The following is a 14,199-nucleotide window of genomic DNA, read 5'->3' on the forward strand; positions in this document are numbered from 1 at the left end:
CAGGGCAGGGCAGGGAAGGGAAGGGAAGGGAAGGGAAGGGAAGGGAAGGGAAGGGAAGCCCAATGAACACACAGTCAAGATTTTATGTAAAGAACAGGGTTCTATATATCAGTTGTATACATGTAAGGATCAAATGATAGTGAAAAAGTGGATGGCATGTTGAAACAATATATGACTGTGGTTACATGTTCATAGCAGAGTGAAAACTGAATGTGTATACTTGCAAGCCTAACTGTGCATACAAATGAGCAAAGTCTTGCAGTAACAAGATGCTCAGAACTCATTTTAAGGCTATTATAGTAATTTAAAACAAGTTGGTTTTTAAAAATACAGTGATATATGCCTGTTATATGTATGTCTAATGATTTGCAGATTAGATTTTTAAAACTCAAATTCTCCCTCAAATTGTCTTGAGTGAAAATCTAATCAAGTTAGCATTTTAGAATATATGACTATTGTAATGTCATTTTCTGAATATAATTATACTTTTGATATCACACTTTAGCTGTTATAAAGGCAGATAACCATGCAAGAGAAGCACTACAGGAGACTTGGAAGTTTGATTCTATGAGTACTTTTCTCTTTGTGTAACTTAGGTTTTTATATAGCATCAATTTGGTACTTACACACTGGCATCTCCTCACTGCTTGATGGTGATACATAAAACATTTATCCCTGTTTAATGAAGGTATCACTGTTATAACACATTATTGGTATTTTATTCTGGCAGCAAGTTAGATACAATATTACTTATGAATAGTTAACCAATTATTTATTTGCAGATCTTTTTTAAAGTTTAAATAACTTCACATTGTCAAAATTGCTTATTCTCAGATTCTTTTGGTGGACCATTCCAATTTTACAATCTGGATATATTCAGGTATTTTTGTATTTTATTTTATTTTTTTAATATCACACGGAAGCTGTTGGAAGGTGTCATTCAAGCCAGAACACCCAAACTCCTCATAAGAGGACATTCAAGGTTTTCTTCAGTCGATTCAGGTGGACTATCTAGGTATGGAAGCATTTAATATTAATGTGAAAACTATTTGTATTATGACTCTTAGCATGAAATTTAGTGAGCTTAGATTATCGAGGTGATGATAAAAAACACTGTATTGTTGAGAGAAGGTTTTAAAAGATAGTGGTGGTTTTCTTGGTCTTAACTTCAAGAGTTCACTAGAGCTCATTTATCTGAACCGAATACTTTACATTTAAATTAGGATTTTGTGAGGTAAAGATGGAAGGATTACTGTGTGAGAAATGAATGAAGGAAAGCATTGTAATCTGTGCAGAAGGAGGATAAGAGCTGTAGTTCCTCTGACAAGAGATGGATTACAATGAAGCTGAAGTGGTAGAAGAAATTATTAGTAATGGTTTGCACTTAATTAATCTATTAATACAATAATATATGACTAGTTTTGTGGTGTGTAATTTACCAGAGAAAAGTGGTAGATTTATTGAAATGATGCTCTGCTTACAGTAGGCAAGTTGAAATAAATCTGGAGCTTCCATTTAAAATAAAGAAAGAAACAAATACGCAGTGGTTCCAGCAGTGGAAAACATGGGTGCTCCTACCTCTTTTGCAAGTTTACCTGTGCTAGCAGAAAGTATTTAACAAGTAAACCTGTAACTAAAATACATTCAACAATGGTGAAAATGCACTTCTCTTTATGCCCAGTGACAACAGCGGTTATTTTACTGAAGACTCAGAGCTTCACAGAATGGTTTTCAAAATCTAGGGTTCTTCCAGAGGTTGGAAGAGGTAGTGCTGGTCACTCACTCTGCCTGGTCTCCCATTCCCCTGACAGCACATATTTCATAGGCATGACTCATTAAATGTTACGTTTTCCTACAAACATCCCTGGTGCAAACATAGACTTCCACTGTGTAAGCCGTGCAGAGTGTATTTGTACTCGGGCTGTGTGGTAGCATCAGGTTACTCAAGGAATATTTTAACAGGTTAAATGGGCTGTACAGGCACTTTGGATACAGTTTTACAGTTCTTAAAACATAGCTAGGCTGATTCTGGTACCCAACACAACCAGAATTAGCAAAGTCTGCTAAATGCAGCTCCACTCACTTGGCTGGGTCAGCAGCATCTCTGATGGACAGGCCAGTTGGTAGCCACCAGTGCAGCTGTACAAGCAGGGATATTCATGCCTTCTCACAGCTGCAAGGAAAGACTTCATTTTTTTCCTTCTAATAGTATGGCTAGACTTCTAAAGCTTCTTTGAAAGGACAGAGAAAATGGACAGCCATTAGGTACTGCTGGAGCACAATCTCCTCAGTAAATTTACTACCAGAAGAGGATGGTCAAACCCAAAGAAGCAGGTGATTTTGTGGTTGTTCTGAAAAGCTCAATTACCAGCAGCTGTAAGTGCCTAGCAGTGGCATTTTTTCAGGTGATCGGGTAATTTACAACATTGATATGGGAAGCACATAAGCTGAAAATACAGATATAAACAGTGTAGTATATACATACACATGGAAATTTGAGTGCTGGATTGATGTATTTTTATTTCTCTACCGGTAGAAGTACAAAATGTTATTTGCACCAAGTTTTTCCAGTGCTAAGGCAACTGATACAGATCCACATTTCCTAAATGCATTTGAATAGTTGTATTTTCTCAGCTGTCAGATATTTGCTAATAGCCATTCTGCTGACATCTTTGTTACGCTGCTGCTTAGCTGACAGAATTTCATCTGCATAAATGGGTGGAAAGTCCTTTCTTCACATGTCCAACAAACTGGAGACAAAGTGCCTGCCAATGTTTTAATTTCTTTTGCATGTACTGGTTAGAGAGTGAGAAGAATGCTTTCACTCCACAGTGTCATGAATATGGTAATGTATGGAAATCACAGAAAGCAGGTACTTAAGTTAAGCACATACTGTACTACAGGAATCCCTGATGAATTCAAGGCTCTTCTGTTTAGAGAAGATGTTGTTGTCTGTTAAGTGACAGACTGCCAGATGTTCATGAAGTAGCACAGTAGTGTGTATCGGTATCTTTTCTTCAACCCAGAAGGTAGCATTTTCCTTATCATCTATGTCATCCTGGCTTTTGATTGTGAATGTCTAAGCTTGCTTCAAATATTAACTCCTTTTTGTTTTATTGATGAATATTTCATGACAGAAAGACTTCAATACATTTGTGGAATGTAAGTTTTTCCTGCACTATAGTAAGCCCATAATCCTAAAATCTTTTATTTCACTCAATATAAGCTTCTAAAAACCAGGTGTTTGAGGTAGAACATGAAGAATAATTCATTGGCAATACTGAACTAGTAGAGAAAACTTTGGCAGTGGTAGAGATATGATGAAAGAAGAAATAATTGTTATTTTCAGTAATGATTTTATCAGTATGCTCAAGCATGGTACCACGTATCTCCTGGTGAGATGACAGCAGTGTGTTTTCTTAGAACACACATTAACGCTGCGTTTAGCTTCAGAATTACAGCAGGGTTGGGGGTGAGCTCGCTCACTTTAAATAATCATGGCTTAAAGAGTGGACAGAATAGTTGAGTAACCAAATGTGGTGGTACACACACAGACTATGTGCAGTAATTACAGATTACTGAGACAACACTGTTTACAAAGCAAATAAAAGTTCCAAGGAAAAGAATCAACATAACTGAAAGGCAGAGAGAGTTCTTTTTTTTTTTTTTTTCTGCAGAAATATTCTGTTCTGCCTTTTATTTTGCAGGCTGTTCTGCATCATTAAATTAAAGGCAGTGATGCCAATAATGACTCAGCTCTCAGCAGTGAGAGCGCTTTGATACAAAGGCCAAATTTTCTGCTGGCCTAAGATACTCTGTCAGCTGGAGGCTGACAGAGAGACATGTCCTGTCCTCCCTATGACACACTGCCTGCCATGTGTGTGCCATGGGGAGGCCCCTGATGGGATTCCCAGTGGAGCTTGCCAATGTGACCAGTATGCCACAATGTGGCATCTCAGTGTGCCAGTATGTATGTGGGCTTGACTTGAAATCTGCATGCATCTAGATGACTCCTGCATGACATAGGCAAAGTCTGTGTAGTGTTCAGGAAAGCCCCATCCATTAGAACTGTCAAGCCAACACAGAACAGCATATAAGAGAATTTAGCTTGGGAAAAGCTTGTGCAAAATGTTTTCCCCATATATCCATGAATACAAATACACATTATTTACATTTGCTGGGACAGAATTCAGCTTTTAGCTTTATTGCTTATCTTTCCAGAAGAAGCTCAAGGTTCTTGACGTTGTGACAAGATTTTGCTATTGTTATTATTGCTGTTGTTTGGTACTGGGCTACTGGGACTTTGTGTTTCCTAACTCTCTGGAAATGTTAGAGCTAAGTTTTGCTGTATTCTCAGAGAGCAAGAAGGCAGATATTACATCAGGAAACTTCAGCAAAGGTAAAAATTCATTCAGCAAAGTTGCAAGAGGCTGGAGGCAGGCCACTGGAAGGGGAATTGTTATGCAGTATAAGGTGGAGTCAGGGCACATGTATGTAGTAGCACATAATAAGGCTTCTAGATTTATGCAGACATTTTGAGCATATTTGACTTCGGAAAAAAACAAATTTGAAGGATTCAGAAGCAACTTGAGTAATCATTAAAAGTAAATCAGAGAAACTGGTTTCTCTGAAAAACTATATGCATCAAATATAGAAAGTTTTCCATATGAACAAATGGAGGTCATGCCTTACTAAAACCTTTGTACTGAGGGCTTATAAAATGACCCGTACAAACCTGATTTAAATTCTTATAGCTTCTGGGTGAGGGCAGCTGCCTACCTTGCTTAAATGTTAATGTTTCCCTTATCTGATTGCCTTTCTGTACCATGCTCCCTGTTTCAGGGATCCTGCTTCACCTATTACCCCCTTCAAAGCTATTCATTCTTGTCTGCAGTTTTCATAATACTCACTATGTCTGAGGCAGTCCTTAACTGAGAAACCTCCCAGGAGTTTTCCATCTTAGTTCTTACCCACTCAGCTGCTTATTTCCCCAGTTTTTCAAGGCCAGGGAGATGTATACCTGTCAACCCCAGCTTCATTATCCACCCATTTGCATAACTACAGAGTCTGTGGCCTTTGTTTGTTGCATCACTATTGCAGTGAGCATATAGTATCTCGGTACATCATTTGAACTTTTAGCAATTTGGCTTGTTAAACAGTATTCAATCTTCATTCTTTTTCTCACCTAGTTTTCTTATATGCAAGCAGGAACATCACTTGAAATACGTGAAGTATGTTATATAAGACAATTTGGCTTCCAATCTACTTGCAGATTTATGAGAAACATCACAGCATCACTTAAAATTGTTTACAAATTAGAAGTGCACAAGAGGAATTTAGACAATGAATGCATACACCTCTTCATACCTCAGACATACCTCATACATTCAACATGAGCATAATGCTATAATGGAATGGAAAGTACCATGATAATAGCAGGGTGGCAAAGTCTTTGGATACAGCAAATGAGAATGAGTCCAAATTCAGCAGCTGTGGACACAGAAATATAGGAAAAGAGCTACTTACCTTCAGAAGGCCTTTGGTACAGAGGGATCTCCAGCAAGATGTCCTTGCCTCCACTGCCAACTCTTAAATGTGGTCTGGGAAAGGATGGGTCCTGACTCCACTCCTTCCAGTCACTCATCTGACTCCCCTGGGTTGGCCTGCCTTTCACCAAGTGCTCAATCACTGCTTCAGGCTATGAATTTGCATTTCTGCTACAACGAGAAATTCTTTAACCTTGAGGGAAATAGTATTTTTAAATCCTGTTGCCTCATGGCTAACAGATATTGCTATCCCATATCCCCATGTGACAGTGATCATGAGATTTGCTTCTGTAAGTTCTTTATTTACGTTGTGATCACTTCTCCCTGAAAATCCCTTTCATGAAAATTACTAATTTCCAGTGTCCTTTTCAGTGCCTCATCTCATTAGCTTGTATGAGCAGGAACTGCTGGAGTACTGTAGGAAACTGGTGCTCACTATTGTTGGTTTAGGATGGTGAATCCCTGTGCTAGCAGAAATCTGGGTTCTCTAACAGCAGGTATCATCCAGCCCCTTAGCTGGAGACATCTCCTTAGTAAAGAAATGATGACTACAGCATGGGGACGTAGCTGGACTTTTCCAGAATAAGGAGAATATCAATTTTAAAGTTAAAGACTTGGTTATCTGAAGCATATTGCACTGTTCACTAGCCTGTTCCACCTCCAATTCAGTTACACTACTTGCTGGTGCACTCATAAAAATTACAGCTATCTGAAGTGAAAGATACTCTCTGGTTTTTACCATTAGGAAACAAGCACTTTTTTTAGTTCGTAATATGCTCAATTACCTTTAGATTGATCCATGAATAAATTATAATCAAAACAGACTTATTCACCTTAAAGCTCTCCTGGCTTAAGGTTTCATTGTTGATTCATTATGTTGTCAGTTCTCTATTGGCAGAGTAATGCTTTTTTATATCTGGATAGAGACAGTTTTAGTGGAAGATACTGTTATCTCTAAATGAGTAGGATTTAGCTTTTCTGGTGAGAACAAATTCATCAATGATGAATCCCTGGAGAAACTACTGAAACAAAAATCACAATGTTGCTGAAGATTTATACAGTTCATTAGTTAAAAGGCAGCTTTTGGAAGTCTTTAGCAGGGAGGGTTGGATTTTTTCTTTCTTTCTGTAAAATATTTCAGCATAATATTTCAAGCTTCCAGATTTGTGATAATGCAGTTATAAACAATGAAACAAAACCACTTAATATATTTATTTTGGCTCCATTATTGATGTTATCCTCTGCAGTAGAAACACATTAAATTATGGCTATATAGAGACAGATGGATAGGAATAATGCAGCTATAGACATCATTGATACAGATATATAAGCAGACAAGAATTATCTAATTACTCTGCTTGTTGCAATCTTCTAAACACTCGCTGTGATCCACATATTCACACTGTTTTTTTCTAGGCAGATGTTGATGTCACAAAGATACCAGTGTACAAAGAATTTAGTGATGTGGAGATATGTGGAAAATAAATAAATTTCAAGACATAGAGCACAAAGAATTAAAAAGCAAGCAGGGATTTAAATCACCAGCACTTTTCTTGTGCTTTCATTGGGAACTGTGCCATTAAATCCCCCCATGTGCTTTGGAAGATATCCCCTACAATGATCAGAGGTGATTTTATTTTAAAATTTCTTAAATATTTAGCTCTTTAGCAGTTGTTTCAACGTCTTCACTTCTGCTATATCTGGAAACTCACTTTGTTAAAATACTGTTTCCCATTTCATATGGTCTTTGTCTCAAAACTGCTTGAAACTACAGGTCTGAACAAGAGGTCTCATCAGCCTTCTCTATATCTGTGCATTACTCATAAGGCGAACCTTCAATAAGTCCTTCCCAAGCTCCTGAGGCTACATTTTCATGTATTATTTATTGTTATAGAAAATATTACTGCTTTTCAGTGTTGTTTGATGAAATCTGGCTTAGCTGCTTGTGAACCACTAGACTATAAGCACAAAATGACTGGATCATTTGTATGGGTGCACAGTCATCTTCTGTTAAGACAGTAGAAGCTCATTGTGCATGCCTGAGATTGGACGAAGATCTAGATGTTCCATTAATTATTTTACATTCCATTTAATCAATTTCTTGATGGAAATAGAGCAGTGCACAGCAAAAACGCAGGTTGGATGTTGGTATTCTAAATAAATAATCACTTCACTTAGTGTGAAAAGACACAGTTTTTATATAGTTTAATTCAACATGCATGTCATTACAAAACATCTGAAGTAATATGGATATGGTAATGATGGTGTTGGATGCATTTCAAAATATCTGTGGTATGTAGATTGCTCCAAAAGTAATGCCTCCTCCATATTTCCATGGAAACTACAGCAGCTACAAAGACCACAAAGATAACAAAATTCCATAGAACAAATTCTTGGCTACAAAATGCTCTTTTTCAGCATAGTCACCACCATTAGCTGTACACTTTCGTCACCAATGAACAAGAGCCTGCATGCAATGTTCATAAAAATCTACACCAGCAGAGGTGACCCACTGTTTCATTGTTGCTATGACAGCATCATTGCTGGGAGAATGTTGCCCGTATAGTCCATCTTTCGTTGCCTTGAAAAGAAGGAACCCAAAATATATGATGGGTATGGTGGACAGTCCAGCCAAGATTGGCAGTGTGCTCCATTGTTTGGTCCTGAAATTATAATACTGCAAGAGAAAGGTTGCCTTCTTCTCTGGTCTGACCCTGGAAGTTTGAGCTTTCAGTATAGTCAGTGTTACAATATAGCAGTCAGAGATGATGATTTGTCTAGATTCTAGGAAATTCAAAAGGATCACACCTTTGTGATATTCTAACTTTGCCACCATTATTTCCAAGGCACTGAAGCCAATATTCAGCTCATTACACAATTCCCTGTTCATAATCCACTGATACACATAGTTGAGCTGACTGAGACACTCTTCATCTCGTGATGTGACAGCTTTGCAAGGTCATCCAGAACATGGCTTGTCTTTCACATTGCTGTGACTACTGCTGAAATGCACCACCCACCATCTCACTGTGCTCACATCCTCTCCTTGGTTTCCATAAACATTCTGCAAGCGTCAATGAATGTCAGTGGACAGGAACGAATCCAGTGACACACCTTTGCTTCATACGCACTTGACAGGTGCCATTCTATCAGGCTGCCCCTTTGCCACCATTTGTCACACAGCAGCAAACTGAAATGGAATATTGATGGGAACATTCAACCTCAATTGTCATACCACCAACATCCACCTCGGACATTGTGGGTCAACATAATCAAATAGGAGGCATTACTTTCAGAGCAACCTTTGCGCATTGCAACTAGTGGCTGTGTCAGATAGAAAAATCTGCTTCTTAGAAAAAGAATTAATTGCCTCTGTTTATATAACAAAATGGATTGTCTTTCTGTACTTATCCTCAAATCACCTATTTTATTTCAATGAGCTCAACATTTGTAGTAAGTAAGAGATTGCGTATACATTAAGAGAATAGAAAAATAAAGGCTTTATTCTACAGAGATTTGGCCATAGTTCCCAAAGTTGATTGTCAATCAGTCATGCCATGAGCAACTGTCCTTCACTCTTTACTACTTTACTGAAAATTTCAGCAAAATTAGCTTTGCTACCTATTCTGCAGTTCAGTTCCTGGCTAGGCAGGAAAGAGTCCAAATATGCTTTGTCATCAGGTTTGCTTCATTTTCAAGCCCAAAGTTGCTGGCATCAGCACATACATCATGGAGACAAAATAGTGGCACAGTTACTGCTTGTTTGTAGCCAAAATATGTTTCTAATTGATGCAGCCTAGCAGGTATTCATGAATGTTTTCTATCAAAGTTTGTGTTTTTTTAGATTTCTTTTAAAAGTCTTAGGTTCTTTTTAAAGGTTTTTATAAAGAATCCAATCTTTCTTTGTGTGCTTTAAAGCTCGTTGTTTAGACTGAAATTAGACAAATTTTTTACTTCTACTCGTTTTCCTTATAAAAATAACTCTGTGTACTTAGTTCCTTTGGTACATAAGGCCACTATGTTACTGCTGTTTGTGGTAATATATAAAAGCTTAATTTAAGCTATCCTAGACCTTTTTATTTCCAAGAACATGAATCACAAATGTATGGCAACTGCACAGAAAAGAAGGATTTGTTGATATCTTTAAGGGTGCCCTTGAACATGACATATAGGAACAAAGTTCCCATTGAACAGATGAAAAAAGTGCTTTGTATCATTGGGCAAATTCAGATAATTATAGCTAGATTTTGGACAGATGGTGTCTGGGATCTGCAGCATCACCTCAGTTCTGGTCTTGCATTTACCTAGGTTGAGAGATTGTCCCAGCATACGGCATTCCCAGCCTGCAGCAGGTCTCCTTTGGAGATCACCATGAGACTGCAAGTTCTGGCCCGAAGATAAAAATCTGTTGCAGCTACAGACCAAGTCTGGGAAGCAGGGAAACATTTCAAGGACCTCACTTTTGGTCTGTGTGCCAAAAACCTAGCAGCCAGGAAAGCTCTTATTTGTCATAACAAGAGGCCTGAGGTCCCTTGGTTGGATATCCTGACTGACAGCTCATTGAGGAATTTTTCTCTCGTGGAGCAGTGTATCCTCTTCTGGATTTACTTCATTTAAAAAAATAATAATTTCTGAATTTTTAAATAATTCTGTTTTTAAAATTCACATTGAAATTCCCTCTTTAAAAATTGATAACCACAGCAGTACTGTAACTTGTTTGATATGCTCTTTGAGGTTGTATTATTAGTGTGAATTAATGCTACAACTACTGAGGCTATGTATCCCCTGTTACTACCTGCTAGTTTCTGCAGTACTGCAGTAGCTTCTGAACAGGCCCTAGTCAGATGGATAAAATTCTTTTTGCAGTCTGAAGAAATAGTTTCAGGTCAAGAAGGGCACAGTCTGTTGCATCAAGCAAAAACCCATATTTACTACCATTATTTATTCACCTGAATCAGATCTGTGAGTGGTCAGCTAGATTTCTTTGTATATCTGCTCTGCCAAAAAAGGGACTTTTTCAGGAATGTGGGAGTTTGGCAGGTTTATGAAATCTAAACAAGCACTTCCACGTTCCTGGGTGACATGTGAGTTCTGCAATTTAGTGAAATTTTCCTTTAGGATTTGCTTGAGTGAACTCAAGGATTAAATGTCACAGAGAAAACTACAAGTGTTTCATGGAGATAAATGATGAGATTATAATGTGTTTCTGTTTGTTTGTTGAGCCTTACTTTGGTTAGCCAGTTTGTGAGCATTACTTTGACAGGGCAAGACCTGAAATACATCAGAACCTGATGTATCAGAACCTGAAATACAGGTTTGTATGCTTTTAAAATACACAGGTATCTCTAAATAGCTACACAAGTAGTCTCAAACACAGCTAGAGCCCTTCTAAGTAAACTGATAGTCTTGTGATACCTTTCCACTTTCTATAGAAATGAAGTTATACATTTGAATTATTTAACATGGTACATTTTTATATATAAGCAAGCATGCAGTAAGGAAATGGAAGTCTGTTGGACACTGACATGCAATTCAGCTATTTTTCTGCTGCACCATATTAATATTTTAATTTTCAATATTGATTTTCAAGTCAGATCCTGAATGAACTCATGGTTGATTTTTATTCACTTCTCACTCTGGTACAGTCCCACTGATTTTTATTTCAATCTCCTGAGTAAGAAGCAAGTCTCACTCAACACTCATTTTATTATGCCCTCTTATTGAGTATATTAATAACGTTTCCTGATTTTCTTTTCAGAAACTACCCAGTTTTGGGCCTTACTTGGAACAACGCAAAAAAATTATAGCTGAGAACAAGATGAAATTGAAGGAACAAGGCACAGCTGCTGTGCTTCCTGAAAAAAAGCATTTCATTCCGAAGAAGCCCATCCCAGCAATCAAGGTAAAAAAAAAAAAAAAAAAAAAAAAAAAAGGTATGTTTATATGTAAGATGTGATCAGCCATCAGGCAGTTGACATGCATAGTCATTTCTAGCAGTTTGACTTAGTTATTACAGCTTTTAAGCTTGTTAGAGGGCATCAAAGACAACTATTTATGCAGACTTTCTAGCTTTTAACCAAAATCGATGGGAAATGATTTGTGATGTACAGGTATAGGTGTTTTCCTAACGTCATTTTTCAAAATCAAGATATTCAGGCAGTGTAAAAGTAATTGTAGAACACTCTGAATGCCTTGAAGAATGAAGTTGAATTGTTAAAAATTTCTCTTAATTTGAACACGACAGTATGAGTTCCATTTTGTGTGATATCTCTTGATTATTTGTGATGTATTAAACAATTCCATCTCTCATGTAGAATCAGTGGAAAAGGTTGGTGTTCGATACACATGAGAGCTGAGTCCTAGGTTTTCAAACTGAACTTTTAATGCTGGAAGATGTTTGTCTAAGGAACTGATCCACCCTCTGCAATGAGTAAATGTCAAGATGAAAATAAAACCTGTGCCCCCATCTACTGCATAGTCCATACATTGGAACTTTTCCCTTCCTTTAAATAGCCAATAAAATTAAATGTCATCAGCTACTCATTCTAGGTACTCTCTTTAAAACCTACTTAAACATCACGTTTAAACAGAAGGAAAAAAAAAAAAATCAGGCAAAAATAATTAAATACAAAAGGAAAACTTTTATCAGCAATCTCCCTTAGGCTCTCTTATGAAGCCATGTGGAAATATCTGCTGAAGTTACTAACAGTCTTTATCAGATATGGAAGAATATCAGATTCACAGATAGGTAACTTTGTGTGATCAGTCTTGTATGAATTCCTGCAAAAAGTAAACATAACATACAACACAGACAGTGGCTCAAATTATGTAACTCCCAAGGAAATTTTGCAACATTTACTGCCATGCGCAGCCTTCCAAGTTAGCTGCTAGAACTGAAAAAAAAAAAAAAAGCTAAGGAGAATTTTTGTGTCACCTTGTTTAATTTCAATTATTTGCCACTGCTGTAGACCTCCCTTCGATTTTGGACAGATCATTTTGGTATGAGTCCTCCTACTGAAAATCTCTCCCCTCTGTTTGTGCAGAGGTTCCCTTCTTTATGTGTATGAAAAGTCCCAAAGAACAGCAATGTACTTTTTCTTTTCCCTGCACTATGATGAACATTTTCAAAGCCTACTTGACCTCAGAGGTTTTATGGCTCTATTCTCTTTGCAGGAAAGTATTGATGTAGGAGAAAAGAGAAAGAAGAAACAACAGCCAATAACTGCATTTTCGATGAGATAGTGTGCTTCTGAAAACAGCAGAAAATGAGAAAAAAAAAAAACAAAGCAACCGATACTGTCCAAAAGCAAATAAACTGAATGATGGAAAAAATTTAGCAAAAGGGAAAAACAGACATAAAGACTTGAAAAAAACATAAATAATAAGTTGAGGTCAATAATTTATCATGCCCAGTTCCAACTACAAAAGCGAAAAAGAGCCAAGCACTCAGAGACAGGTTAAAAAGAATAGAGGCCTTACTGCAGGGAAGAGGAAAATGAATTCCAAAATCGAAAACTTTTGTTCATGAAGGCACTGTATACTTTTGTATGTGGTGGCTTTGAGGAGCTTCTCAGCCAAACAAATCGGGTTAGGCTCTTTTTCACACCTTCATTTAAGTTAAACAAGACTGAAAAAGACTGGCAATTAGAAGGCAGCTGATTTGAGACAATCTTTCATCGTTAGCATCTTAGAAGGGTATGCTTTAATCATAATGAGAAAAACAGCAATGAGAGATATCCACTAAGAAATAACAGAATACCTGGATTTTGCTTGATGTTAGAGAGCTTGTCACTCTACAAAAGGATGCGTTGATAACGTTTATTATTAAATGACCCATCCATAACACGTTGTGGAAAAAATCTGCCAGGAAGATTGAGAATATTCATTACAGAAGCTGAGTGAAGCTTACTGAAAAAAGGTGACTTATCTGATACCCTTCCCTGATCAGGGATTCTCTGCAGAGAGGCAGATGAGCTCAGAGTTGAGTGATTTATCTGTAGCTGTCCTAGAAGTATTCACTTTTAGAATTACAAATCCCAAAGTGTCTCCAAGCAGTTCCGTCTTGGCTGACCCTCTGGACAGCAAGGAGAATACATTCTGTTAGCTCAGACTGGCCTGTCAGGGGAGTGGGAATGGTCAGCTCTAATAACTAATCCCAGCCCAACCACAGCCCTGTGGAGCAGTGATATGACCAAAAGCTGGGAGCACCTAAGAGTCCATTGCTGCCCATGCAACAGCCAAGACCCTTGGTTTGGCTGGCTGCATTTTTGAAAGGGTGCTGCAGATTTCCTGATGCTTGCCCAGAACTCCCTCATCTGTCTGATCTGCTGTTGGCTTGGTGATATGTAAATTCCAACATTTGTTTAAAGTCCTCGTGCTGCCAAAATGCCTTTTTTATAGACTTAAAAATCCTCTGTGATTATCCAAAATTTAATTTGATTTTTGGATAGCTTTCCCCATGGCTTTTCCCTTTATTTTCTCTATTTTTCAGTATTAATCAAAACTGCATACTTTGACACTCAGCAGATTTTTTTCTTCCTTTCTCGCTTTTCTATATTTCATATGGTGGATATACGCCCCAGATCTTTTATTTTCACAGAATCACAGAATTGTAGGGCTTGGAAGGGACCTCCAGAGATCATCGAGTCCAACC

At 37.6% G+C, this 14,199-nt stretch overlaps 1 protein-coding gene across 2 annotated transcripts in view; it reads left to right on the top strand.

Moving 5' to 3' along the window:
* Positions 1-14,199, top strand: part of DPYD (dihydropyrimidine dehydrogenase) — a 316,371-nt gene that overhangs the window by 294,558 nt on the left and 7,614 nt on the right. For both annotated transcript variants that reach the window (XM_042873805.1, XM_042873806.1), the window contains exon 21: positions 11,305-11,448. In XM_042873805.1, the coding sequence (XP_042729739.1) occupies positions 11,305-11,448 (144 nt within the window). The remainder of the gene's footprint in view (positions 1-11,304; positions 11,449-14,199) is intronic.

This window comes from Lagopus leucura, unplaced genomic scaffold (genome assembly GCF_019238085.1).
Source record: "Lagopus leucura isolate 7727_CA_CO unplaced genomic scaffold, USGS_WTPT01 Super-Scaffold_100009, whole genome shotgun sequence".
Taxonomy (NCBI): Eukaryota; Metazoa; Chordata; class Aves; order Galliformes; family Phasianidae; genus Lagopus; species Lagopus leucura.